This window comes from Strigops habroptila, chromosome 4, assembly GCF_004027225.2.
Source record: "Strigops habroptila isolate Jane chromosome 4, bStrHab1.2.pri, whole genome shotgun sequence".
In the NCBI taxonomy this organism is placed as follows: Eukaryota; Metazoa; Chordata; class Aves; order Psittaciformes; family Psittacidae; genus Strigops; species Strigops habroptila.
The window spans coordinates 85,313,193-85,339,706 of record NC_046358.1 but is presented as its reverse complement, the minus strand read 5'-3'; the positions used below and the strand labels follow the sequence as shown (position 1 = coordinate 85,339,706).

At 55.3% G+C, this 26,514-nt stretch overlaps 1 protein-coding gene across 1 annotated transcript in view; it reads right to left on the bottom strand.

The window, feature by feature from the left end:
* GRID2IP (Grid2 interacting protein) overlaps positions 1-24,462 on the bottom strand; it is a 32,981-nt gene extending 8,519 nt beyond the window's left edge. The window contains exons 1-13 of the mRNA XM_030484575.1: positions 23,846-24,462; positions 21,387-21,541; positions 11,820-12,074; positions 10,352-10,437; positions 9,858-9,927; positions 8,579-8,673; positions 6,846-7,029; positions 5,015-5,169; positions 3,650-3,748; positions 2,340-2,437; positions 1,822-1,939; positions 1,052-1,371; positions 444-857 (exon numbers count right to left, since the gene is read on the bottom strand). Of these exons, the coding sequence (XP_030340435.1) occupies positions 444-857; positions 1,052-1,371; positions 1,822-1,939; positions 2,340-2,437; positions 3,650-3,748; positions 5,015-5,169; positions 6,846-7,029; positions 8,579-8,673; positions 9,858-9,927; positions 10,352-10,437; positions 11,820-12,074; positions 21,387-21,541; positions 23,846-24,409 (2,613 nt within the window). The 5' untranslated portion in view covers positions 24,410-24,462. The remainder of the gene's footprint in view (positions 1-443; positions 858-1,051; positions 1,372-1,821; positions 1,940-2,339; positions 2,438-3,649; positions 3,749-5,014; positions 5,170-6,845; positions 7,030-8,578; positions 8,674-9,857; positions 9,928-10,351; positions 10,438-11,819; positions 12,075-21,386; positions 21,542-23,845) is intronic.
* Positions 24,463-26,514: the final 2,052 nt, after the last annotated feature.

Genomic DNA, 26,514 nt, shown 5'->3' with positions numbered 1-26,514 from the left:
CTCAGCACCCTCACAGGGAAGAACTTCTGCCTAAGAGCTCATCTCAATCTCCCCTCTGGCAGGTCAAAGCCATTCCCCCTTGTCCTGCCACTAATATGAGACTTTCTATAATGCTGCATCTTCAAAGTTCATTCCTATGGTGAAGGTATTGAATGCGTGGCCCAGCAAGAGGTTAGGACATCATGCCCCATCCCTGGCAGTGTTCAAGGCCAGGTTGGACACAGGGGCTTGGAGCAACCTGCTCTAGTGGAAGGTGTCCCTGCCCGTGGCAGGGGGTTGGAGCTGGATGAGCTTTAAGGTCCCTTCCAACCCAAACCATTCTATGATTCTATGCTCTGGGCAGTGCCCAGGGATGCTCCTGCTGACCTGCATGGCCTCAGCACAGGAACCCTTCCCCATCCCACATGGACCATCATCCCATACCCCCCTCTCCGTGTCCATACCTGCCCCCAGATGGTCCCTTCCGAGTTCTCGACCTGCTCCCACCGCAGCCTCTTGACGCTCATGTGGTTGGACTCGCTGCGGCGGTGCAGCAGCCCGCGGTGCAGGGGGGGCGCGCAGGGCACCGGGGGGGGCGGCGGCGGCGGCGGGGGGGGCGGGATGGGCTGCAGGTGGCTCAGCAGGGACTTGGGGGCCGGCGTCGGCACCGTCTTTGTGGCCTCAGCCTTGGTGGGGACAGTCTGGGGGTCATGGAACTGGAGGGGGGGTGGTGGAGGGGGGGGGCTGAGCGGTGGAGGGGGGATGTGGTCCGACAGCGTGGAGTAGGTGAGGGAGCTGCCCTCGTCGCTGCTGCTGATGTACTCGCTGCTGCTGACGTCGTTGGTGACGTAGCTACCCTGGTCATCGTGGAAACTCATCTGCGTGATGGAGAGAGCAGAGGATGAAGGTGGATCCTCATCCTCCATCCACACAGCCCTAAGGAGTCCTGCTCCCACATCATGAAGCCATCCACAGAGCCCTGGGATGTGTCCCCATAAGCAATGCACCCATCCCAGTGCAGGCTCCACATGCGTGGCTCCACGGCCACGGCAAAGACCTGCGCCACGCTCACCTCCTCGTAGTCATTCTCAGGGGTGAGGAAATCATCCACGATGGTGACCCGGTGCCCCAGCTGCTCACTGAGAGCATCCAGGAACCGGTCGGTGTCGCGGCTGCGCGGGGGCCTGGAGAAGGTGAAGAGCTTCTTCCGTCGCGACAGAGGGCTGAGCGAGTAGTCCCGGTGCCGGGGGGACGGGGCCGGGCTGCTGTCGAGGCTGACGTAGGGGTTGGACTCGGTGCTGCTCGGGGAGGCCACGCTGCTGTGCAGGCGGTAGTAGCACTGCTGGGATGACACGGGGTCGCTGGGCCATGAGATCGCCGACTTGCGAGAACCTGCAGGGCAGAGCAGTGCTGAGGGGTCCTGCACTGCCACAGCCCCAGCACGGGCTGCGGTGAGCCCCGGCACTGCACTGAACCATGGAGTCACAGAGTGGTTTGGGTTGAAGGGACCTCAAAGCTCCTCCAGTTCCAACCCCCTGCCACGGGCAGGGACACCTTCCACTAGAGCAGGTTGCTCCAAGCCCCTGTATCCAACCTGGCCTTGAGCACTGCCAGGAATGGGGCAGCCACAGCTTGGTGAGATAACGGGGCAGCCCGTGGAGGGGAGAGTGCTGAGGTCCCATGGATTTCCCATCCAGCACAGTCCATTGCCCTCCTGCAGATGCAGCTTTGCAGGAGCTTCATTATAAAATAACACCAAGAGGAAGGTGTCTTCTCCACCAGCACCACCCACCACTGCTGAGCCCCCCAGCACTGCCTGTCCCCATGGGAAGCTGATGCTACCTGCAGCGTGTGGCAGCTCCGAGGCAGGAGGCGATGCTCTGTGCAGGGCAGTGTTCCCCATCTTGCCAGCAAAGCTGCTGAGCAGGCGGTTTTCCAGCTCTGCATAAACGGCCGACATCTGCAAACCAGGCAAAGAGCTGCTGTCGATGCCTGGATCAACACAGGGCTTGTGGAGACCCCAGAGACCTGCAATGGGGACAGGACAGCCACCACGGACCCCCAGCTCTTTAAAGCTTGGGCTTAACACAGCGTAAGGCTACTCTGCCTTTCCTTAAGCTCCCCAAGAGCATCTCAAGGCAGTAAGAAGATGCTGACAGATACCAGTTAAAGCTGACTGCCCAGGGAAGTGATCTCAGAGTGAGCTCTGAGGCAGGGACGTTGCAGCCACCAGCAGGTATTTACACAGACACATCCTTGCCCATTCACTTCTCTCTGCTTTCCTGCATTATCACTAAAGGAGCCAAACTGTGACGCTGAGAACCTGACAGTCCCGCACACATTGGCAAAGGGCATCGCACCATTTTGGGGTTGGGTGTCTCCGGGAGGGATGTGCCGTCTCCAGCCTGTCTCTCCCCAGGGATCAGCCGAACCGGGACCTCCACGGTGTCACTCTGGCCTGTGGGGAAGGGAAGGAAGAGACAAACCAGTCAGGGATCCTCCTCTGCCTGTGCCCCCTGGCGCTCCTGGCGCTCCTGACCCATCAAGGTCCCCCCATCTCCTGCTGGGACCCAGCACATGGTGAAGCACCCGGAGCTCCCGGGTCTGGGAATCCCAAGGGATCGATGCAGGGCAGCTGATGGCCTCATGCATGGGCTGTGTGTGAAACAGGGAACATCTTACTGCAGCTTCCCTGGGTGGCAGCAGGAGTGACCCGGCAATGAAGCATCAAGTGTGCTAGAAAACAAGTATGACTGAGCAAAAGTCCTCCTGTGCCTTGCCCTTCACCTCTCCATATTCAGTTTCTTCCTCTCCAAAATGAAGATGTTATTTATCTCTCAGTCTACCCAACTGGTAGGTTTGGGAGGTGCCTGTAAATCCTCAGCACCAGAGCGATGCTGTGACTGTGATGTGGGAGGTACGTTCCTCAGTAGTGCTGCACACAGGGGATGGGAGCGAGGAGTTTCCATCACAGTATTTCAGGACAAGAGACATTATCCAGGACACTTGCAGGACGTGCTATGTTGAGAACTCTCCAGATACGGGGATGCCACCGTGCTGTGGGTGTTCCTTTATAGTTTCTTTTCCTTCAGTCTCCCTGGTATGTGCTGGACACCAGCACTGTCGGGGTCAGCACACACAGCATCGAGGTTGCAGAGTCCCAAATCTGGACTTTTCACTTGCAGATGCCCAGGCAGCACCGGCCACCCCAGCAGTGTCCCTGAGACAGGGCTATGCATGGCACATGAGGAGGGAAGGGAGTCTGGACCCCATGGGGGCACAAGGGAGCTCACTTGGAGTGGTGTTGATTTGACCAGCTCCAAATAAAGCTGTTTTCCCATTACATCCATGGAGAGCTGTTCAGAGGCTGATGGCTGCAGCAGTGTAAGCTCTCAGAGATCTGATTTATCTCCAAGGCGTGTAAGGCGCTGCTGGGAGGAAGCAGCCTGCAATCCTGCCTTTCCCAAGCTGCTGGAGGGCAGGTCGAATGGATTCACATTCCCTCCAGCCACCAGGAGTGTGGACACCAAAGCCTCTGTGCTGGACTGATGCTGACTCCACCTTTTCCCACCGCTCCTGCTTAGCACTAGGTCAGGACTGTGGCTTGGGCACAATGGAGCCAGCGGGACCCAGCTCCCTCCTCCCCAGAGGGACCCCCTGTGCCACCCACCTGCGGCCCCATCCTCGGGGCGGGGGGTCCGAAGGCTTCCCCGGCACACGGAGGCCCCTCGCACGGAGCTGCGGTACCGCTCCTCTGCCTCCGGCTCCGCTGCGGCACAAAACACCCCCTGTGAGGCACGGACCCCGCGGCTCCCCCTGCACCTTGCCACGACACGGGGCTCCCCCTGGCACCCCCAGGCTCCCCCTGCACTCAGACGGGACATGGAATGGCTTTATCCAGCAGGTTTGGCATCCAATAGCTTATGGGGCACATGAACTCCAGCCCTGAGCTCGGCTGGTCCAGGGGGACCTGGCTGACTCCTTCCTGCCCTCAAGAAGGGAGAAGGGGCCAGCACTGAAATGCTGCTTGGAAGAACCACATTGTCTGATGGATTGGTCCATGTGCAGTTCAGTGCTCAGGCTTACGGCAGGGTGAAGATACCGGAGCATCAGGCTCCATGGTATTCAACAGACCAATGCATGGACAGCCCGATGCACACAAGCACCAGAGATCATCACCGAGTTTGGAAGAAGACCAGATGAAGGACTAACCCAAACACAGGGATTGGGCTTCCACGCATGGACACACACATAATGCACCAGAACAACTGGAGCTTCACATGGTCAGAGATTGCCCCTTTCACCTGAGAAACTGAAAGGAGCAAAATATATCAGCTTCCTTCTGCTCTAAAGTTCATAAACTCATTTTAGGGTCAAAGTCCTTGGGAACATACAACACATTACATAGGTTGGGCCATGATTCTGTGCACACAGAAGTAGTGGTAACTGAGAGTGCAAATTAGGGAAGCAAATACCCAGCAAGTTTCCACGTGCCACAGTGGGTATTTGCACCAGGGGAAAGGCTGTGCTGCAGTAACTGTGTTCCTCCAGAAGTCTCTCTGCAAGCAGCACCTCTCCTTACCTACACCGAGTCCAAAGTGAACCCTTCAACACAATGTAAATAGCTTGGAATAGATGAATTTGAAAGCAATCAAGAAGCCCAAATCCAAAGATTAAGACATTTCACTCCAAGTTTGCCCTCGCTTTTCTGCTGTCTGTCTGCAAAGCCCATAATCCGCAGCTTCCAAAAGCCTTTGCTCCTGAAGACAACCTCTCTGGTGCCATCTCCCCTCTCAATGTGGTTTCCTTCCAAAACTACACGGTGAAAAAGGTGACCTCCTGCCTGACACGTGCAGATCAACCTCATCAGTGACAGGAGCTGGAGACCTCTTTGGGCTGCTCTACACCCCACATGTAAGGGCAGGAGCCAGGCAGGTCAGAGCTGCAACTGGCTCCCAGTGTGATGGACCACGGTCCCCGAGGACCCGATGGGATACAGCACATCCATGTTGGAGCACAGGGGCTTTCCTCTCACCTGCCAAGGACTTGTAACCAAGAAACCTGGCAATCTTTTGCTGGCAGTGCTCCTGCTCCTCATGGGTCAGCAGCTGGTAGATAAACTGCCAGATGACTTGCTTGGCTGGTGTGTCCAGCACCGGGTACACATCCACAATGAGAGTGTCAATGTTCCTGCAGAATGGGAAAGAGAGGGCTGGGCAGTGAGCACATCCCTATGGCACAGCCCCGCTTCCCTGGGCTCTGCTGGGGCTCTGCCATTGGGCTTTGGCACAAATGGATCATTCCAGAGGTGTTGGACTATAAGGAAGGAATGAGCCCTTTGGGAAGTGGAATCGTGCAGCTGGGGCTAACGGGGAGCATTGGGTGATCAGCAGCACCTGACAGACAGGGATAAAACCTGGTTCCAGGGAGGAACAAGCTGGGTTGATGGGGTGAGGTTCACTATGCTCAGTGCTGGGTTCTGCACTTGGGTCACAATAACCCCATGGAATGCTCCAGGCTTGGGAAGAGTGGCTGGAAATCTGCTCAGTGAAAAGGAGCTGGAGATATTGGTCCACAGCAGGTAAGGATGAGCCAGCAGTGTGCCCCGGTGGCCAAGAAGGCCAAGAGCATCCCGGTTTGTACCAGCACCAGTGTGGCAGCGGGGCCAGGGCAGTGATTGTCCCCCTGTGCTGGGCACTGGTGAGGCTGTACCTCAAATCCTGTGTTCAATTCTAGGCCCCTTACTACAAGAGAGACATTGAGGTGCTGAAGCGGGGCCAGAGAAGGGCACTGGAGCTGGTGCAGGGCCTGGAGCACAAGTGTGATGAGGAACGGCTGAGGGACCTGGCGGGTTTGGTCTGGAGAAGAGAAGGCTCAGAGGGGACCTTAATGCTCTCTACAACCGCCTGACAGGAGGATGGAGTGAGGTCTCTGCTCCCAAGGAACAAGGGACAGGACAAGAGGCAGCAGGCTTGCTCCCCACAGGTGGCAGCTCTGGGTTGGGCAGCAGGTAAAACACTCCTGGAAGACCAAGCAATGTGAGCTGCCCTGTGCTGGGAGGTGACCTTGGGGACTTGGTTCATGCTACCGGGGCTCCCATTCTTGTGCCACTGAGCAAGAGCAAATATCCTGCTAGGATTGGGTCTGTATTTCCCAGTTGCAGACCCCAGGGACTGGATCTGCTCCCACGGCTGCTACTCCTCAGGCTGAAATATCCAGCTGGGGAATGCCATAGGAGAGCACAAGCAATGATTTCTGTACCGGGGCAGTGTGTTAGTGATCAGCTGGTGCTGGGGTTAGTAGTTGTGCCTCCCCCAGTACAGGCAGGCACAGAGGCAGCCCATCCACATCCTGAAGGGGAACCGGGCTCCTGAGGAGCAGCCACAGTCCAGCTCTGCAGTAAAAGGCAGAAGCATCACCTAGCACTGCAGGGTTGGCTTATTCACTGTGGTGCAGGAAGGTTAAAGATCAAGGGCAGAAAACAAGGGCACTATTGAAAGTCTGGAGTCAGCCAGGGGATCAGTTTCAGCCCTTGCAGCAGAGCAGGATGTGCTCCATCGCAGGGTGAGGGCTCTGCCAGCCACAACATTCCTGTGCTGCCACCAAGGGCGTGCTGCAGACAAGATGCTCAAAGTGAGAAGACAAGGATTAAACACGGTGAGATTCACTGGAAGAGGTGGAATGGGGCTGTTGGGGACAGCCAGAGAGCAAGAAAGCCTGCACTGTGGGGGGCCAGGGTCACTATAAGGGGTTAAGGGACATGCTGCCAGCTGAGGTCTGCTTTCTGCTTGGAGACTGGCTCTGACACGGGCATCACTACCAGGCCAGGTACCAGCACTAGAGGGATGGAGCTGCTGCCGAGTTACCGATGTTGGAAGAAGCCTTCCAGCGCCTTGCAGACCGTATAGCGCTCAGGGGGGGTCAGCAGATGTTCCAGCTGCTGTGTGAAGGTCCGTCCTTGGATCTTGATGCTAGAGGGGAGGATCTCTGCGACCCACTGCAGGGAGGTGAGCGCGGAGGAGCTGCTCGGGGAGTCGGCAGCGTCAGAGTCTGCAGGGCGCGGGTAGAGAGAAAAGAGACAATTCAACAGACAGAGGGTCTCCACCACGGATTAAAAGGCTGGTCCTGAAACCAGGGGTCAGAGCTGGGGATGCCAGGGCAGCTGAACACAACAGGGTTTGGTCAGTGGGCTGCAAACGGTCCTGTACGTGTTCACCCAGTCCCTGCCTGCAGCCAAAACTACTCGTACACCCCAGACTCCACCTCCTGGTCCTCCAGTTAAATGTCTCGGATAAGAGAGACCTCAGAGCATGAGCCTCAGCCCCATAGAAATACAAATCCTGATGGGCTGATGAGAGGTTGTTGCCACAGGGTAAACACAAACATATTTCAGGCACTGAAAGGCAGCATGAGGATAAGGTGGAGTGGCTCATCTGAAGCTACCCCTGCCTTCCTGGACCAGCTCCCTGGAGCTTGCGGCTGTTCCAGTAGGACCTGCCAGACACGAGCAGGGGTGTTTTGAGAGGGATGCTCTCTGGGATCTCTCTCTTCAACCATACTGCTTCCATGCTTTCTGTGAGCACATGCAGATGTTGCCAGAGAAATGGCTCTCCAAAGCCTCTCTCTGTTCATGTTTTAAAGCACTTTATGATAATCACTGACTTCAAAAGCAGCATCAGTCAAGGGTTACCTGTGAGTGAACTGAGGCTTGGAGGGCTTTTGCTTTGCCAGACTCATCTGCACTGGTCCCTATGCTGCCTCTGCAGTAAGTGTAGGGCAATACACACAGTTGGGAGAAGGGACTCGACCGAGACCATGGGATGCACTTATCCATTTAGGAATACCCACTTATCCACCTAGGAACATGGCCAAGGTAACAGGAACGAAAAAATTCCATCTTTTCTTGGTTTCTTTTGGGAAGCAATGAAGCTGTTTGAGTGCCACTGCTCTGTACTGTCAAGCAGTGAGGTGCTCGGGTTTGTTTCTAGCACACATACAAGTGAGTTGGTACCACAGGGCTCCTAAGGTGCAGCTCTGGAGAGTTCATTGCTGCTCCAGAGGGAAAAGCCAGTCCCTAATTCCTGCACTGTGGAGCAGCACCCCAATAACACACCGATACTCCTGCCTTCAGAGCAGCGATCGTCCTCTGCCCTGGGCTGTGGTCCTGTCCCTCTGCTCAAGTGGTGCTGACGGGCACGCAGGTGGCCCCAGCCACCCTCCCTCCTGCTGCCGTGCTCACCACAGCAGCTAAATTATTCATCCCAGCAGCAGCTATTTCGAGCAGCACAGTCCACACACAACGTGGGATTTGCACAGTGACCATGGATGCACAGGGTTGGATTACTCCAGTCAAGTACATGGCATAGACTGCATGGAAAGGACACTGCCAAGGGCAATCATACAGTAGGATGAACCCTTCTGCAGAGCACCAAGCCTGAGATCAAGCCTGATCCCAGAAAGCAGGTGAGGGGAGCAGCCCTCCAGTCAGTGCATTAAACCTGCTGAGTCTATGGGAGCTATTTGGCAATTCCCACTGTGGGGAATTGGAGATCCAGCGAGCGGGTTCTGCAGCCCCAGACCCTCCTCCCTGTGCTCTTACCACTGGAGAAGCTGACGATCCCCTCTTCCACCACCAAGGTGGGCATTGCCCCGCTGCCCTGCAGCATCGACACCACCTTGTCATGGGAGCAGTTCCTGGGGACACAGAGAGCCAGGGTTAGGGCAGCGCTGCGGGCAGCAGCTCAGTGAGAGCACAGTGAAACAGAGCTTGCAGCCACCTTCATTTGTCTCACAGAAAGCCTCATCTTGCTGCTCAGAGCCAGGCAGTGCTGAGCCCCACTCTGATCCCCCCAGACTCTCAATCTTTGCTTGAGATTGCTGCACAGAATTTTGCTGCACAGAAAAGAGCCTCAATCACACCCTGTGACTGAGCCAGCAGTGCTTTGAGCTACGCTCGGACCCAGAAGATGAACTTCTCATTTCAATGGTGCAGTGCTGCGGGTCTCTCCTTGCCTGGCCTAATTCTGCAGGAAAAGAAAATGCAAGGTGGATGTAAAATGTACTTTTGTAGGCAAAACAATCTCGGAGTGCCCTTGGAAAAGGGTATGGGCCGGCCTGGGACAGCGCCTGCTCTGAGGACAATCTTCAACTCATTTCTCCTCTGTTCTCTGGCAATGCTGCATCAGCCCCGGGTTTGCTGGATCAGCTGAAATGCGAGAACCTGAGCACTGACAGAAGCAGCATCAGATGTTTAACCTTTAAATATTCATCACTTTCTCTCATCCTGCAGCCTCCTCTAACCCTTTACTCTTGCTTTTTGGGTGGAAAGACCAGCCTGAGGACGCACAGGCTGCTGGCAAGGTGCACGCTCAGCTCTGGTTGGATTGCTGTGAACAAATAATGTACAGAAGAATTAACTTCTGGGTGGAAATGCCATTGCCCATGGTTCTAAGCTTATGGTCCCATTCTGGAAGTGGTTCGTGCGCTGGCTGGTGCCCAGCTCCTTTCACAAGCAGAGCTCCAGGGGTTTAACACGTACAACATAACTCACAGTGGCTCAAATCAGGGTCTGCAGGTGGGCTGCAGTCAGGACACTGGTTACATACAGTGCCATGCATTATACGTGGTTATTGGTATAGAGAAGTCAAACGAGGAGCGGGGATGGAGCTGAAATACCACTCTCAGAGCCAGCTTTTATAAAGGAATATTAAAGGGAGATATCCACATGGGGCAAACTCCCCCGTGCACCTCAGTAGAGAGCTCTCAAGGATCACCAGCTCTCGTTTGGGTTGCAAAAGAGCGAACAAGTGAAGACACACGTGCTTGGGCACCTTCCACCCCAGGACCCCTTGGCACAGGTCTTCTAAAGAGCCTCCTACCTCATGTCCAGGCCGTTGAGGAATAGGATCCGGTCTCCAGCTTTGAGGGCAGCCTTCTCTGCCGGGCTCCCTAAATCCACAGGGAACAAGAGGGGCTTTAAGCTGGCAGACCCCTGCTCACAGGGATGGGGTCCCAGCTCTCCGGCTGCTCCATGGCCAGGGACACCCCACCAGGGCAGGGCATCCCCAGCAGTTGGATTCTCCGGGGCCATTCACTGGGCCCGGTGATGCCAGCACCCAGCTTGCATTGGAAACACAGGTGTGATTCCAGGCTGTTCACTGCACATGGACATTTCTGACCTTTCGAAACAGGGAGTGCATAAAGCCAAACTAAATTGCACCAACGACACCAGTTACTCGACTTGGGAAACTCCATCACCGAGCCTTGTGAAAGTCCATTTTGCCATTTTCTAGCCAACAGCAGGTACTTAAAACTTCCGATTCAGACCATTGATAAATCAGTGTCTGAATCTGGTGGCTGGAGGTTTCCTTACCGGGCAGCACAGACTCGATCCACACCGGGGCATGGCCACGTAGCGTGAAGCCAAAGCTTCTGTTGCCTTTATAGACTCGCACAGTTCTGTAGGGGAAAAAGCAAATGTGAAACCAGAGCCCAGTGCTTGGTTCTTGTTCCATTTCCCAGCCCCTCAAAGCCCAAGCACCTCCTTAGGGAGGGTTGCAGGGATGCAGATGCTATCCCTGACGTGCTGTCCCCACAGCTCTGAGGCAGATGTAGTCCCCACTGGGATCAGTCCACCCATGCTGAGCCCTGGGGTGGCTCCTTCAGACCTAGTTACTGCTTTCTGGAAGCTAAAGCTTAACATCCATTAACCAGGGCTCCAGTATGATGAGGGTGGGCGCTCCAGAGGCTTGAGGAGACAACACTGCATTAGGGCAAAGCCCCTGAGCATGGGCTTTTATTCTACATTAAATACTGAATTCATAGATCTACCATCCAGCCCTTCAAATCCAATGTGTTTTTGATGTGGGACATGGGATATAGTTTACATATTGCATAGAATAAGAGACAGCATGCTTTAGGGGACAAAGATCTCATAGGCTGATGAGAGAGAAATTACATTCCGCTAGGAAATTTTGGAAGGAGCATTAGGAAATCACCCTGCTGGGAGGCTGATTGGAGCTGGGAGTTGTTCCCTGCAGGGAGCTGGGGGAAAGCAACGTTACTGAGATCATTTACAACCACAAAGCCTGTTGTAGGGATGGAACCTACACTGGCAGGGAGGGAGACTGCTGGAGCTGGATTTTGGTCCAATCACACCAAAAATGACCCTGGCAGGGAGGTGGGATGCTGCTCAACACCCTGCAGATACAAGCTGGAGGCAGAGGAATAGCTCGGGGCATGCCTGTAGCAGCACTGTCCACCCCAAAGGATTCCCCAGCTGTGCTGGCAGAGCAAATCTTGCTGGGAATGGAGCAGGAGCCACGGCCAGCTGAGCTCTGGCCATATGGGCAGTGGGAAATGGGTTAATCCCCTGTGCACCGGGGATTGTCCCTCCTTTGTCCTTCCTCCCATGGCCTCGAACACAGACACCCGCTGGGGCAGGGCAGGACAATACAGCCTGTTCTGTGCTGAGGTGCCTGGCGCGGCACATCCGGGCACCCTGGATCCCACTGGCACATGCAGGTACCCTGCATCCCACTGGCACATCAAAGTACCCCACATCCCACCAGCACAGGAGCCAACATCCCCTCACATCCTGCAAGTGCCACCTCAGCTCCTCCTGCGGCTCATTCCAGTCAGCCCGGTAACAGTGAGGGGGCAGAAAGAGTGGCTCAGAGCTGGGACACGGGGCACAAGCGTGCCCAGCCTTTGAAAGGTCTTTGTTCATCCTCATCCCAGCTGGATTCCACCCACTCCTCACCCCAAAGACATCCCCTTTCCCTGCCATCCCTCCACATCCCTGCTTCCATGAACCCGAGGGCACGCAGGAGCGGTGTTACCTGCGGGCAGCCCCTGAGGCCACATTGCTGGTGAGGAGCGAGGTGGTTTTGCGCAGGCTCTTGCTGAGCTCCTCGTGGCTGCGGGGCACGGAGCTGGCGCGGGTGGACACGAGGAGCCGCTCCTGGTGGTCCTCGCTCCGGCTGCGCCGCAGGCGGTGGCTGTGCTGCTCGCTCTTGGAGCGGCAGAGCTTGCTGATGAGGCTCTGCGACACCACCTCGTCAAACCGCTGCCGGTGCTTCTTGGGGATGAAGATCCTGCAGGAGTGAGACCAGGGAAGGAGTGAGGAGCATGGGGTGGATGTGGCCCAGAGCTCTGGATCCAGCCATACCTGGAAGGGAAAGACCAGAGCAGCCCTCGCCCCTTGTGTGCCCTTGGCCTCAGTCCTCCCAGAGCTGGGGACACCAGGGATGCTGGAGACAACAGGGACACTGGCAGCATTTCTTGCCTCATCCTGTGCACGGCTCCATCAGGGTGAGGATGTCGGACCCCTCCACAGCACTTAGAGAGACTGATTCAAACAGCCCAGACAGGACTCCACATTCCTTGGCCCCAGCCTTGGCTATTGCCACCCTCTGGTCCTGCTACGGCCAGGCAGGATCCTCACACCCCTTGTGAGATGCTGGTGTTGCGGGGACAAGGACAGGCACAGTGATGCTGCAGACAAGGGGAGACCACTGAGAACTTTCTTTGTTTCAGGTCAACCCCCTGCCCGGTAGGAGCTGCAGTGCCAGCAGCCAAGTGGCCTTTGTGCCCCCCGAAAAGACCCCTGGACCATCAGGGGATGCGAAGTGGGATCCTGGGAGGAGGGTACATCTGCACTGCTCCCACCTCAGCCAGGGTGTCACCTCTGCAACACCAGGAGATGCTTTTCCTTTACCTTCTGGCACTGCAACAGTGAGACACCAACACCCCCCTCACCTACTCCTACCTCCCATTTGCACATTTTGGGGCTTCTGGAGGAGCTGTTATCTCTGGGTGTTTCTATAGCAACTCCACACCGGGCTGCTCCTCACAGCTGCGTTAGACAATACCATCTTGTGAGGTTCATTAGTGCTCATCACCTCGCAGTGCATGAGAACGCGCTCCCTACATTAGCACAAACCCCAACACTTGTGCTGGAGGAGGGATGTGAGCATCACTTCAAACTGCCTGGGGACCTCACCTCTTGCGGAGCACTAACTGGGACAAACTTGGTGTCACAGGACGTGCAGCATCTTGCTCTAAGGGGCTGCATTGGATGCTATGAGGGTGGTTGGAGAGGCCGGGGCTGGCATTGGTCCCCTTCCTCAGGCAATGTCACCAAACGAACCCAAAAGCCTGGATGAAGCCAGAGCAGAAGGAAGGGAAGGCTTCAAATCCTAAATCTACTGCGACCAGGACATCTCTATTTCCCCCCAACAAAAGGCAGAACTCAAAATAAGAGCTGATGAGTAGGAGCAAACAGATCGCAACCCATCCCGAGGCTGGCATATGCTCACACAAAGCATTTGGTGACAATTTAAAATAAGCAACACGTTGGTACAATTCACAGTCACTTTGTGATTAAGCAGCAACTAGAAAAGAGTGAGATGATGCCAATAAATCCTTCACTCAGCTGTGAGCAGGCTCCTATGGGACCGCAGCCCTGTGGCAGGGGAGGATGCGATGGAGCACCGAGTCCTGGCAGGATCCCACACCTCTGGCCCATGATGGGCTCCCACCAGGGAGAAGTCCAGGTTCCTTGCAGGGAAAACCAGCATGCTCCCATTTCATTTGGCCAAATTAAACTGCCCTGCTTGTTGCAGAAGGGCTGCCCCACTTTGCACTGACTGATGCCGACATCAGGGCTGAGGAGTGAGGTACGGCTCAGCTCAACAACTAGGCAAAGGACATGCTTTAAGGATGAATTGACTCAGTGCTAGGGGTAAAGTGGTGTCTTAGCAAGGAGAGGAGCTCGTTGGTAAAAATAATCCTATTAAAGCATGCAAAAGAGTTTCCTTCCACAGAACCCTCTGAGAGGAGCTGCAGCGCTGCTGGGTGCTGGACCCCCGAGCTCCCCAACACCCTGTGCTTCAGCAGGGGATGTCTCCAAGCTGTGGGTGCCCAGGTCTGGTCCCGAACCCACCAAAGGCAGCACATGGATGTTGTTAGATAGCATTAGTACCTCAGCCTGTCCTCTGCTCCAGCATGATGCCCAGTGCTTAGTGAGAAATCACAGCTATTTCTGCAGCTCCCTGCAATCCCGTGAGGTAAACCTGCCCTTGCCCATCAGCGTGGTACCAAGGAACAGCACTCAGCTGGGATTTCCCTCTCCCAGCAAATCCCACTGGGACGCAGGGAGCACAGATGCACCCACCCTGTCTGGGCAGACAGGGAGGGCTTGGGAGCTGTGCAGGGCTGACCTCCTGCCTTCAGCTTCCTCTTCCTCCTTCTCCGGTGATCCAGGTCAGCCCTGGCTCTGTTCCCTGTAGGAAAGGGGATGGGAAAGGCATCCCCAGCCCATGCCCTGAATGTGAATTCAGGGTGTTTTCCAGGCCAGGAGAGGCCCCAGAGACTGCAGGATGCTTTGCCTTCGATCCCTCTCTGAAGCAGCCTGGCCGGGACAGCAGCACAATGCCACAGGGTGGGAAATGACTGGTCCCCATCCACTCAGCTCCCTGCTCTGGGACTCATCTCAGCCTTTGTCACACTCACTGCTTTTAAAACTCCCAGACGGGCCCCCTGCAGCTCACCTCAGGACAGACATTCCCGTTGCTGCAGCCTTTGATTGCTGACAACCACCAGCCCTGTGCCCTGGAAAACCACTTTCACGAGTGCACATGTCCTGCGATGGGCACCCAGCTCACACGGACGGTCCCACCCCAGGATGCTGGGTGCTGAGATTCATCAGTGCCAGATGCATGCCCTTGAGCAGGGCAGTGGTGGTGGCCCTGGCACTGGTGGGAGCAAGTAGAAGCAGCCCCAAGTTTGCTCAGAGCTCATGCTCAGCCAGTGCTGGGAGCTAGGGGACTCTGGTCCCCACTCCATCACACTCCCTGCACCACACAGCACCCCCAAGCCCCCTCCTCACCACCCATCCTTTGCTGGACCACAGTGATGGATACAAAGCAGACCCAGATGGGCTCTTCCCACCTCCCCCCAGCTCCCACCCCAATTTTCCATCTGAGCTTCACTCAACTCCCCCCAGCAGCTCCTGATGAGCCTCTGTGACACCGCTTTATGTGAGAGACATCGCAGGGACATTTCCCATCACGTCCAGCACCACTCACACCGCGCGGAGGAGCGGAGCAGGGGACACGTACCGAAAATGCCGAGAGAAACTCCGGTCCTTTCCCATTTGTCAGGGTACGGCGGCGGGAACAAAAGGGAGACGCTTCAGATCCTCATGCAGCTGAGCCTCAGCCTCGGCTCACGCCCACGACGCGGCCAGATCCAACAACCAAACCCTGCGCCAGCCGGTGCCGCCCTGTCACTTGTCACCCCTGCGGTGTGTGGGGACACGGCCAGATGGGCAAACCCTACCTGTGCCGAGCCCCTGCCTGCTGCCCGCCACGCACCCAGCCCCGGTTGGATGGTCACCATCCACCCAGTGCCTCCTGCTTATCAATGGGGCTCCAGCGCCTGCTCTGCCCTCCCTGCTCCGGCTCCAGCGCCCGAGCTGCTCACCTTCCCTAAGCACTGCAGCCGCTGTGATCTGTATCTGGAAGGATCTCGTAGCAGAAAGGAGGGCACGGCTCGGCACCGAACTCCGGGGGGATGCCTCCCTGGTGCTAATTAGTTGACTTCTAAAGTGCTTCTGTTTAAATTACATGCTGCAATAATGGGTGAGAAAGCTTAAAGGCAAACGGCAGCAGCGACGGGTATGTGGCAGGTGGAGATGCCCTGGACCAGGACCAGAACCAGCACCAGGACAAAGACCAGGACCAGAACCAAGACCAAAGACATGGGCCCACACCTCTCCCCAAGGCACAGAGCATCATCTACCCCCAGGGTAACACAGCAGCACTTTGCATTAAGGATAGAAGATAATAAACCCCCCATCTTTAATTTAAATAATGTCGTCTTTAAGCGCAGCATTCATGTTTGATGAAGAGGATGTGAAGCTTTCCAGAGCTGCCAACATCAGACGCGATCTCCGGGTAGCAAAGGAAAGAAAAATCAAAAGTGGATGGTTTAGCCCCAAAACAACAAGCAAAGGCCTGACCTTGAGTCTGTTGGTTGTGCAGAGAAAAACACATCCCAGGGTGGATTAAAGCACTGAGCTACTCTTGGATTATGTCTGAACTGTGCTATGTAACAGCTACCAGTCTGGAGAAGCACTTCTGCCCCAACAGTGTGCTGCAATGCTGAAATGCACACACCTTCGGGAGAGAAAATTCTTGCGCAGCTTTACCCATGTATCAGGACTTCTACTTATGAACCTGCACTGATTTTATCCATCCTAACCTACCCAGTTAGGATCCAACCTAACCTACCCTTGCACTGGCCTCCAGCCCCTGCAGCACTGACAGCCACAGGGGACATGGTGCCTCCAAACCCTCCTGCGCAAGCGGGACTCATTCCAGCCCGGCAGCGAGCTGGAGCTGCAGCTTCCACAGGGGCTGTTATCCCGTTATCCCCGGTAATGGAGGCTCCGTAATCACTCCTCTGGCTGCAGATGTTTTGCAGATGTGGCCGTTGTTATACTTAAATAGGAATGAAGGTGCTTTTGCACCCGAGAGCACAGACACAGTGGGATGCAGTGGCTGTACGCTGGGCATGGGAGCCCCTCACAGCCCTTCCCCAGCCACCCCACTGGCCCCTGGGGACAACCCAAACCCCTGAGCCCCACACAGTGGCTTTTGGAGAGAGTCACCCTCTCCTGACCCATCCCTGCACCAGCTCCAGTGGTGATTGATGCATCATCTGCTAGTAAGAGCCTCCCCTGAGCAGCGCCGCAGCCCGTGCCTGGCTCGGCGTCACCTTCCCCATCAGCCCTGGGGCGCTCTCGCCTCTCCCAAACCCAGTGTCCCTGTGTCCAAACCAAGAGCCGGTGGCTTTATCCTTCCCTGGCAGGGACAGTTAGCCCTGAAGCTGCTGGAGACCTTCAAAGAAGCCCCCAGGAAGCACCAGCACCCCGCACCAGAGCCACAGAGAGCAGTCCCCTTGGCCAAGGCAGTTTCTGCTGGGAACACCAGCACAAACACAATTTTCCATGGTTTTTTTTAAGGATACTGGCAGACTCAGACCAAGTAACCACTTCCCAACAGGAAAGAGGTGGCTCGGTGCTGGGGCACAAGCAGACCAGGCTGATACAATCTGCGTTACAGCCATAGTTTGATTTGTCAGAAGAATCTAATCTCCTAACAGGAGATTTTGCTCCGAGGCATTTTGGCCATGACCTATTTGAACTCCGCCAATGAAAAAAGAACTCTGCTCCCGAATGTTTCACTGCTGGCACGTTTTTTATCCCTGCTGCCCTAATTCCCCTTTTTTTGGGCAGTTGAACATATGCTGGGCCATCGGATTAGGGATTCTTTAAAATGGAAGCAAACCAGAGCTGCTTTTCCTCCAACACCAGAGGCTCTATCCGGGCAGGGGGACAGTGTCCGTGTGTGGTTTGAGGTGCTGCATCAGGCACGGCCAGAGCGATGCGGGATCGGGGGGGTCACCCAATACAAGCTGTATCGGTGCCCAAAAGACCTGGAAAGCTCCCCTCAACCTTAGAGGAGCAGGTACATGGAGGGGGATGAGAAGCAGGGAAGCAGCACAACCCATAATATATAAATCCTGATGGCTCAAATGAAATTTCTTATCCAGAGACAGTCACAGATGGCTGGAGCCTTTTAATACAGGAACATGCCAAGCGCTGTTATTACTGTGAAAAACAAGCTGAGACAAATAGATCATGTTTGGAGCGCTGTTAAAATGAACCCGGTGGAATTTCTCCCGTAATAAGGGAACCCCTGATGGGCAGTGATTTTATCTTTGTCAGGGATCAAAAGGGACTGCAACCAAAGCAGCACTTGCCCAGCTCAATGGGCCAGCAGCTTGGGCTGCTCGCTTTGGGTTTCCCCCTGGAGCAGGGGCTATTTGGGAAGCAAACAGACCGTAACCAAAGCAGGGAAGTAACAAACTACCCCGAACTATACTCCCTGCAGCAGAATGAAGCACAACATGACTCAAAGCAGATCCATGACAACACAGAGCAGTCCAAACAGCCCGAGAGTTATCACCTAATGAATTAATGGGGCCAGGGTGAGAGGCTGGATGTGCTCCGGTGCACACATGCATCCCACTATCCAAATCCAGGTTAATGGGACGATGTCCATGCAAGCATCAACACCGATACTTTATGCACCAGCTTTTGTAACACTGCAGGTGAGAGGGGAGGAGGGGACCGGTGTTCCCATCGCTCCCCAAATCTCCTGCAAAGAGGTATTTCAGACCTAAACGTGGCTGCCAGGAGCCGGGTGCAGAGCACTTGGTGCAGAGCCGGTGTCGTTCCTCTGCTGGAACCACAGCTCTGCCCTGGTTTGAAACCGGCTCAGAAACAAGAGCAGAGCCGAGAGGCGCTCGCCCCTGGGACCCCGACAGTGCCCAAAATAACCCGCTCCCATCCACAACCTCTGTGCTTGGTATCACCATGGGGAGCAGAGGAGGCAAACCCCGCAGCTCCCCCGGGACCAGACCCAGGCTTTGGCATTTGCAACCACAAAACAGGAGATTCCCCTCTCCCCGGCAGAGCCCTGACAAGAGCAGCTCCGATACAACGCGGATGCTAAGAGTTAATTAACTTTTAGCACACCTTGCTTTTGCTCCATTTGAGAATTAAGCTGTCTTAAAGCCATTCCCCTCACAGCCTCCCAGGAAAGGTCCATCAGTTACTCACCCGAGACAGCTCATCTTCCCCCCTCGCTGCCGTATTTCATCCTTCTTGAGCAGAACTACAGTTGTGCACTTTTACTACAGCCATATGGGCAGGGGATGGGAGCGGGGAGGAACCGGCGCAGCATGTGCGTTATCCCTGCTATCCACAACCACAGGGATGAGGAAAATGTCAGCAAATTAAAACCCGCAGGAGCTTAATTCCGGGCAAATGAGATGGAATCCATTTGAGCTAAAGAGAAATAAATAAACCAGCCCAATAGCCCTGGATAAAGCCCAGCTCGAGGCAAGGAGAGGAGAAACATCTGCAGCCCCGGGTCGATCTGTGTGCTGAGCTGGGGGGTCTTGGGTTACGCTGCGCTGCTGCAGTCTGCAGGGAGCACGTTAAACCCCGGGGGGAGCCCAGGGAGGGAGGACAGAGCAGCACCAACAGCCCGAAAATAAACCCAGCTGGTGCAGAGGGAAGATGCAATGAGGCCGGTGTGAGGGTCAGCGGCACACAGGGGTGTACCAGCCACTGGGCTTTGCACGGCAGGGGGCACATGGTCACCTATAGTAGGACATCACCATGCACCCCATGACAGGGCTCAGACAGCAGGGTGAGTGTTGGGGACCCCTGACCATCACCCCCAGCATCTCTCCCCAATGCCTGTCTGATGGGCATCACCACCGCTGGAGGGAAGGGGCTCATTCCAGCCCCTTGGAGTCTCCTGTCGGCTGCTCTCCTCTGGGCTCTGCAGGGCAGGACGTACAGAGGAGCTGATGGTGTGTGATTCCACCCCAGCATCTTGGGTGCAAACAGCCCCAGAGAGCTGGGCACAGCCTCACGGGGCTGCCCAGGCTGGCTGGGGGGTACCCGTGTGGCGCCTAGCCTGTCCTCGCATGGATCCATGCCCCTGCAGGAGTGCTTAGATGGGATCTGTGCACACAAATTGCACCAACACACACCACTGCCTCAGAGTGGCTGCTCTGCACCCCAAAGACAACAGGACAGCCACACCAGCATCCCGTCCCAGTGCCAGAGTCAGGATTCCCCCTGGCATGAATCCCCCCACCCCATCCCAGGGTGCTGGCTCAGGGCACAGATCCCAAACCCCTCAGTCAGTGATGGACCAAACTGACTCAAGCCATGAGGAAATCACCCACAGAGCACCCAGGAGCTGCTCACACCCTTCAGAGGGTTATTAAAAGCTTTAAAAGCTCTTGCTCAGCAGCAAACCCATCGGATGGGAGACTCTGGCATAAGCAGTTCGTATGGGCACAGCAGCACACACGGAGCTGCTCCCGGCTCCCCAGCACCCCGCAGCTGGGAACCCTGCTCCCAAAGCACCTTGCTTTTTTATTGTCCTCACTTCATTTCATCAAGATTAAATGGTAAATCTTGTCCCTAAGCTAAATATTTCATTTCCATTAAACCAAGATTAGTTGTCTGATACTCAGTGCCTCTTGCCCCAGCCTTGGTGTTAACCCTTCACACGGGGGCACAGGGTAGCAGCGGGGTTTGAATGTGATATCATGGGGGCTATAACATGGTGCTGCCCCACAGCATCTGGGTCTGGGCATAGGGACATCAGCACTGGGCCCAGCCATGCTCTCCTCTGCTAACATGGGGGTGACTGGGATGGGTGCATCCTGGGGGGAGCCTGCTGTGCCCCTGCAGATGGGCTTGGGTCCAGAGGAAATGCTTGGACACTTATTCAGATGCTCTCTGAGCAGGGAAATGATCCTGTGTAATTATATGCAATATATAATTACATGGGATATAATAATCCCCTCCGCACCCTGGCTCTGCAGGGCTCTGTGCCTGTCCCTGCTCCAGTATAGGGGGGTCCCAGCTGGCCCACGCTCAGCCATGGCAGAGCAGGGGGACACTGCATGACAAGGGCCACCGAGCTGCTCTCACCATCCTCCCCATCACCAGATAATCGGCTGGCGGCAGGCACGGCGGAGACCCCGGCACAGGGACGTTGTTATGGTAACTGTAATATCTTGCAATTCCACTGATTAAAGCAGGAATTGGAAAGCCGGGCCCGGAGCGCGGCCAGATGGAGACCTGATTCCCTAATGGCCATCGTCTCAGCCTGGCTGTAATCCCCACCACGTGTCCGTGCACTGTCCCACAGTCCATGCTGCAGCAAGCAAGAGCAGGGGACCCCCTGCACACCCCCTGTGCCAGCAGCTCAGGAGGTGCCCAAACCCAGGCAGAGCATTTCCAGAGCATCCCAGGATGTGCGACCACAGTCCCGGCTCCCAGGATGCTGCAGGCAGTGCCCATGGCCCCAGCAGAGACCCCCTGAGCTGCCCCTGCTGCCGGAGCTGCAGCCAGCCCCTCGCCTGGCAGAGCTTGGGTTATTTCCTGGCCAGGCTCTTGAAGAGTCACCAGCCCTTCTGCAGTTAATCCCATCTCCCTTTGAAATGACAGCCAGAAACGGGAGCCACATCCGTGCTGCAGGAGGAGGTGGTGGCTCCATGGGGCTGTAAGCACTGCAGGGATGGGGATGGCCAGTGGTTGGCATGGTTTAGGTCTCTCTGTCGCACCCTGGGCCCAACAGCCACACAGGCTGGTGGGCACAGGGATGCTGGGCTGAGACACCACCAAGAAAGGGGATTAGCATCTTCTCCACACGTTGCTCCTGAGCTGAGCCTGCACTGCTCATCACCCACAGGCTGATGGGCATATGCGGTTTAATGACCAGTTGGAGGTTACTGTCACCCTGTACCTGATGTTGTCAATGAGATGCTGGTGGGACTCCTGGGTGAGGACCATGCAGAGGGCATAAGCCAAGTATTCCACCTTCCGCTCTGCTGCGTACTGCTTCAGGACAGTGAACACCTTCTCCTTCACCTCCGGCTGGTCACCGAGGATGTCATCCACCTGCAACATGGGAGCCAGGAAAGAACAGGGATGGGACATTGAGCAGCAGAGCAGGTAATAGTGTATGGAGGCACTAAGGGTGCAGAAAACATGTCCATGTCATTGCAGCACCCAGTCAACAAGGAGGGAACCCATGTGGGCAGGAAGGAGAAGCATCAGACACCAGCCCATCACACAGCACCGCTGGTGTGGCTGTTCTGTGTGTTACAAACATTGCACTGGGACAGTGGTGTGACCCCAAACCCTGAAACTCTGCTGGGTCACAAGTGACCCCGCAGGAGAGGCTCTGGCATGGCCAGGCTGAGATCTGACTGATCAGTCTGGAGTCTACCTGACATTGAGATGGGATTTTGGAGGTGATGCTCAAAAGAGCTTCAGCAGCACCAAGCTGCTGTCCCGTCCTCTCCACCTGTGACAGCCCTGACAGGCAGAGCAATCAGCTAATCACCACCCAGCCAATCACCCTGCATGGGACCCTACTTATTAGCCTCTTCCCAGGCCAGGGCTTGGTCCTTTTCCTTGGGCTGTGTTGGGTGTAGGTTCTTTTCCTGCAGCCTGGCTGTGTGCAGTGAGTGCATGGGATGCAGAAACTCCTGTGACTGTTGCTGTGTGAGTTGGGTTTTCCTGCAAGGTGATGGGTTTGTGCTGACAGCAGCTCTGTGAGCACAGGGGGATGCTGCAGCGAGGGGAGCAGAGCCCTTCACCCTTCCTTAGTGTGTGTCCTGCAGCAGCACTGCATGGGAACCAGCAGCCATCGCTCAGCCAAGTCCCTTGCATCATCTGGGAGCATCCCTCATCCAGGGAAGAGGAAGAGCTGCTTCTTCCAGGTGCTTGTCCCACTTGGCAGCTCCCATGGGAGGGCCGGTGCTGGTGCTGTCCCCCCACTACAGCCCCCCGGGTGCTCTGGGTCTGCGCAGCCGCCAGCAGCAGCACTTCAAGGTTATGGAATCTGGGGCAGCCGCATCCCCTGGGCTCGCTCTGTACTACTGAGTCCCAAGGTCCAGCTCAGAAATGATGAAGGACCATGGTGTTTCTGGTGGGCTGAATCCCAGGCTGCTGCTGTTAAATGTTTGCCTGGGATGGGAATTGCAGGGCTTGGTGGGTGAGAATGGGGGGTACTGCTGCTCATCCTGTCAGTGCAGTCCCTGAGCATGCAGGGGACAAGAGGAGATGACTTGGAACTGAGATGATGAGCACGTCCATCACAGGAGCACTGCACCAGCACTAGGAGCACCTACCAGAGCCCAGCTCCCAGGTAAATGTGGGGTAAAGTGGTTTATTACTTTCTGCATCATGTAAAAAAAATGAAGCCACTTATAACGTCCCCCCATTAACTCCCTCTGGAGAGGTGTTTGCCCGCTGAGCTGTGCTCCAGCTCCCAGGAGCCAGTGGCACATGTGCTCCTCAAACCTGCTTCTGGGCAGGGAAGGGATGCAGCAGAGGTGCTGCTGTGGGAGCTCACGGCGTCATGACCATCCTGCTTGCTCTGAAAGTGCCCTCCTGTGCCCATCCAGGAAACATTTACTTGGTTTAATGTGACTTCAGGAGATGAAGGCAGTGTGGAGCAACCTCCCAGCCTGTTGTGAATCTCCTGTAATCAGCAGGTATCTGTTTCACATGCAGTGCTCTGCCTTATGAATCCAAGCCTCTGCATACTTGTGAATCTTTAATACAGAAGCTGACTGAGGGGATTCAGCTGATACCTGCAAATCTCTTTATGAATGTCTTGTTCCTTTATTAACTCAGGATCCAAGAACCCACAGCCCTGGTTATTTTCACAACAGTATCTTAAAAGGCCACTTTGAAATGGAAATTAGAAAGATCGAAAAAAACCCAACCATGATCAAAATTATAATTAGCATGAGGAGACGTGTTTGGTAAACTACCCACTAGGAAGCTTTCAGGAACACAATGAAGATGTAATTACATTGATGTTTTTCCTTTGCAACAGAATTACACCTAAAATGTGTGTGGGAGGACATGCTCAAACTTTGAAGACATGCAGGAGATGGGGATCTGCCCCTGTGGGTTTCCACATGCTCTTGTAGTGCAAAGGAATAAGCACTTGGGGTCAGCCCCCAGAGGGCCTCCAAGCTCTTTGCAGCATCCATCTATTCTCCGTGGGGCTACTGAAATGCAGGTAGTTATCAGAGCCTTCTCTTGGGTGCTGCTGCCCCAAATCTGCTCCTCAGCCCCATGACCAAGCCAGGAGCATCCCCATGCCCAAGCACGCTGCAAAGGCTGGATGTGGGGATCTCCAGCGCCTGGTGCAGGGCTGCCCAGAGCCACACAGCCCATCCTTACCTTTCTGCTGAACTCCTGAGCCTTCTGCCTCCTCTCCTGGCGCACAGCATCAGCGCTGGGGATGGGGTCCCGTGTGCCAGCCCTGCACTGCGGCCGCAGCAGCCCCAGCCACAGGGACTGCCCATGGCAGGACCCCACCAGGGCAGCCACCGCCTCGGGCAGCATCACTGGCATCCCATTGACTTCCAACACGAGATCCCCCGGCTCCATCCCGCAGGCAGCAGCGGGTGACTCTGGGCTGACCCCGACCACTCTTGGGGGGCTGCCGCTCGCCAGCTCGAAGCCGAAGCATCCCTGGGGACTGGGGGGGATGTTGAGGTGCTGCAGGCGTGACACCACCCCAATACTGGGGGGCACGTTGGGGCAGCGCCGGGCCAGCCCCAGCAGCGCCTCGCAGCCCAGGGAGGACACGGGCTGCCCCTCGATCTCCAGCACCTCGTCCCCCGGCCGCAGCCCCGCTGCCGCCGCGCTGCTGCCCTCCTGCACCCATAGGATGTAGCATGGACCAGTCCCCGTTATCTTGAACCCGAAGGCCTCAGGCCAGCCCTGGTTGGTTGCTGGCATGGCTGCAACTGGAAAAGAAGGAGGGAAAAACAGGAGTTGTGGTGTGTTTTCTATCCTTAACGTTAGTTCTTGCAGATGTCATGTGGGTCTGTTGAGTGTGGGGGTGCTGCACCTCCAAGAGTGGGAAGAAATGCCCCGATGGGGACACTTTTCCTGTGTGTTTTCCTAAAAATAGCCTTTATTCTTCCACCATCAGGCTGCTGGCACTGACAGTGCCATTAGCAATGAGGAAGCTGCATTGGCAGGATAGGTCAGGGGTATGCCTGGCACCCGGACCACGGCCTTGCACAGCCTGTGTCTCACTGGAGGTGGCACATCCCCAACCCCTCTCTTTACCAGGAGGTACCTTTAGGCACCTGCTTGTATTTATTTGTCTAGCAGAATGATTATTTCATTTCCCTGGCATGTCATGTTAACGAACAGATCATCCAATGGCTTAAGACAGCTTTATTTTCACCAGCATTTTGCAATACTCAATATTTTAGCCATTTGCAACTGCAAGATTAATGCAGATGCATTAGAATTTGTCAGATCCTCTCAGCTCTCCCAGGAGTATTTCTCTGTGCCCTCCCTGTCCTGTGTATAGTATTAACCTGATCACAGCATCCTGAAATACCAAGATGAAGATTCTCAAAAGGACTTGTTTGTTTGTGCTTTCTCTGAAGGGTTGGGGCCGGCTCCATGGATGCTCAAGGAGAAATCGGGCACATCAGCCCTTAACATCTGCACAAGTCATCTTTGCCCCAGGTAAATCGGAGCAGCCGATGTGTGCAGCTCACTTGGATGCCCTTTCCACACTGCTGATGTGTGAGTACCTCTGTGATCAGCTGACGCTTGCTCAAATGATTTGCATGTAGATTTCCTCTTCATTTGATCTCGGCTGTCTGCAAAGATGCTTTTTATTCCCGTGTTTATTCCAACTGTGTTACTTAACATGTGTTAAACACTTACAAAATGAAACACAGCCCGTTTTACCTGGGCAAATTATCCAATAGAGACTATGAGGACTCAGCATCATTCCAGAATAACATCCTCACTAATGCATGTTGAGTTTTGTGCTCTGCAGATCAAAAAGCCTCAAACACGGGCTCAGAGGCACAGCCTGAAGCTGGCTTTTGGTTCATCCCCCTTGGGCAGCTCAGAGGGTCCCATTTTGCTCTGGACTTTGCTCTGGACTTTGCTCTGGTCCATTCGCTTGTCAGCACAGCAAAGGCATCACTTCACACCTCCATCTCACCGGGCAGCTTGGCTCTCCAGGCTTTGATCTGAATGATCAAATGACATTTCTTCTGCTCCTTTCAGACCTGGGAAATACTGTTTTATACGTTATTACAGGCCAGGGAGATGAAAGGAACTCTTCTCATGCCCATTTTCAGCAGAGATAATACAGACTAGCTTGCTCTGAGAGCAGAATCGTGAGGATGGGCAGGGAACACAGCAGAAATCTGTAGTAATAACCTGAGCCTGCTTTGCTGCTGCAAACAGCTGCTCAAGGCTGTATGAGAGGGCACTAGATGTGCTGCTTTCATAAGGAAATAGCAAAAGGACTAAGCAATGTGCTGTCACCAACATTATAAGTGTAATAATCTTGTCCTCCTTTGTAGAGCAGTGCTGATTAAAATGCTACATAAAGTCAGGGGTTATTGTCATTATTTAAAGCGGAAATAAAGCTGTTGCCCATGTTAACAGGTACAGATGTGAAGGACCAGAGCAGAAATGTGCAGGATGAAGCACAGGGCAAGTCTGCAACAGCGGGATGAGATCCATCTGCAGCAGAACACCAGGACACAAGCTCAAGCACTGAAGGCTCCAGCAGGAGCCCAGTAAGCACCAGGTCAGCCCGAGCGCTGCCGCTCTGCGCTGAGCTCCACAGCAAAGCCCAGCAGAGCAGCAGCCATCACCTCGCTGCCGGGAGCTGCATCACCCCTTCCACCTCTACACCCTATGCCCGAGCACTTACAGAAGTCTGCATCCATCCACGCGAGCCTGGCGGGCTCTCACCAGCAGCAGGTTGGTCCCACTAACGGGTTGGTGCTTTCTTGGTTCTCCTCCATCGCCCCTGGAAGCTCTCACTGGTCCAGGGGTGGGCAAACGGCTGCTGTGCC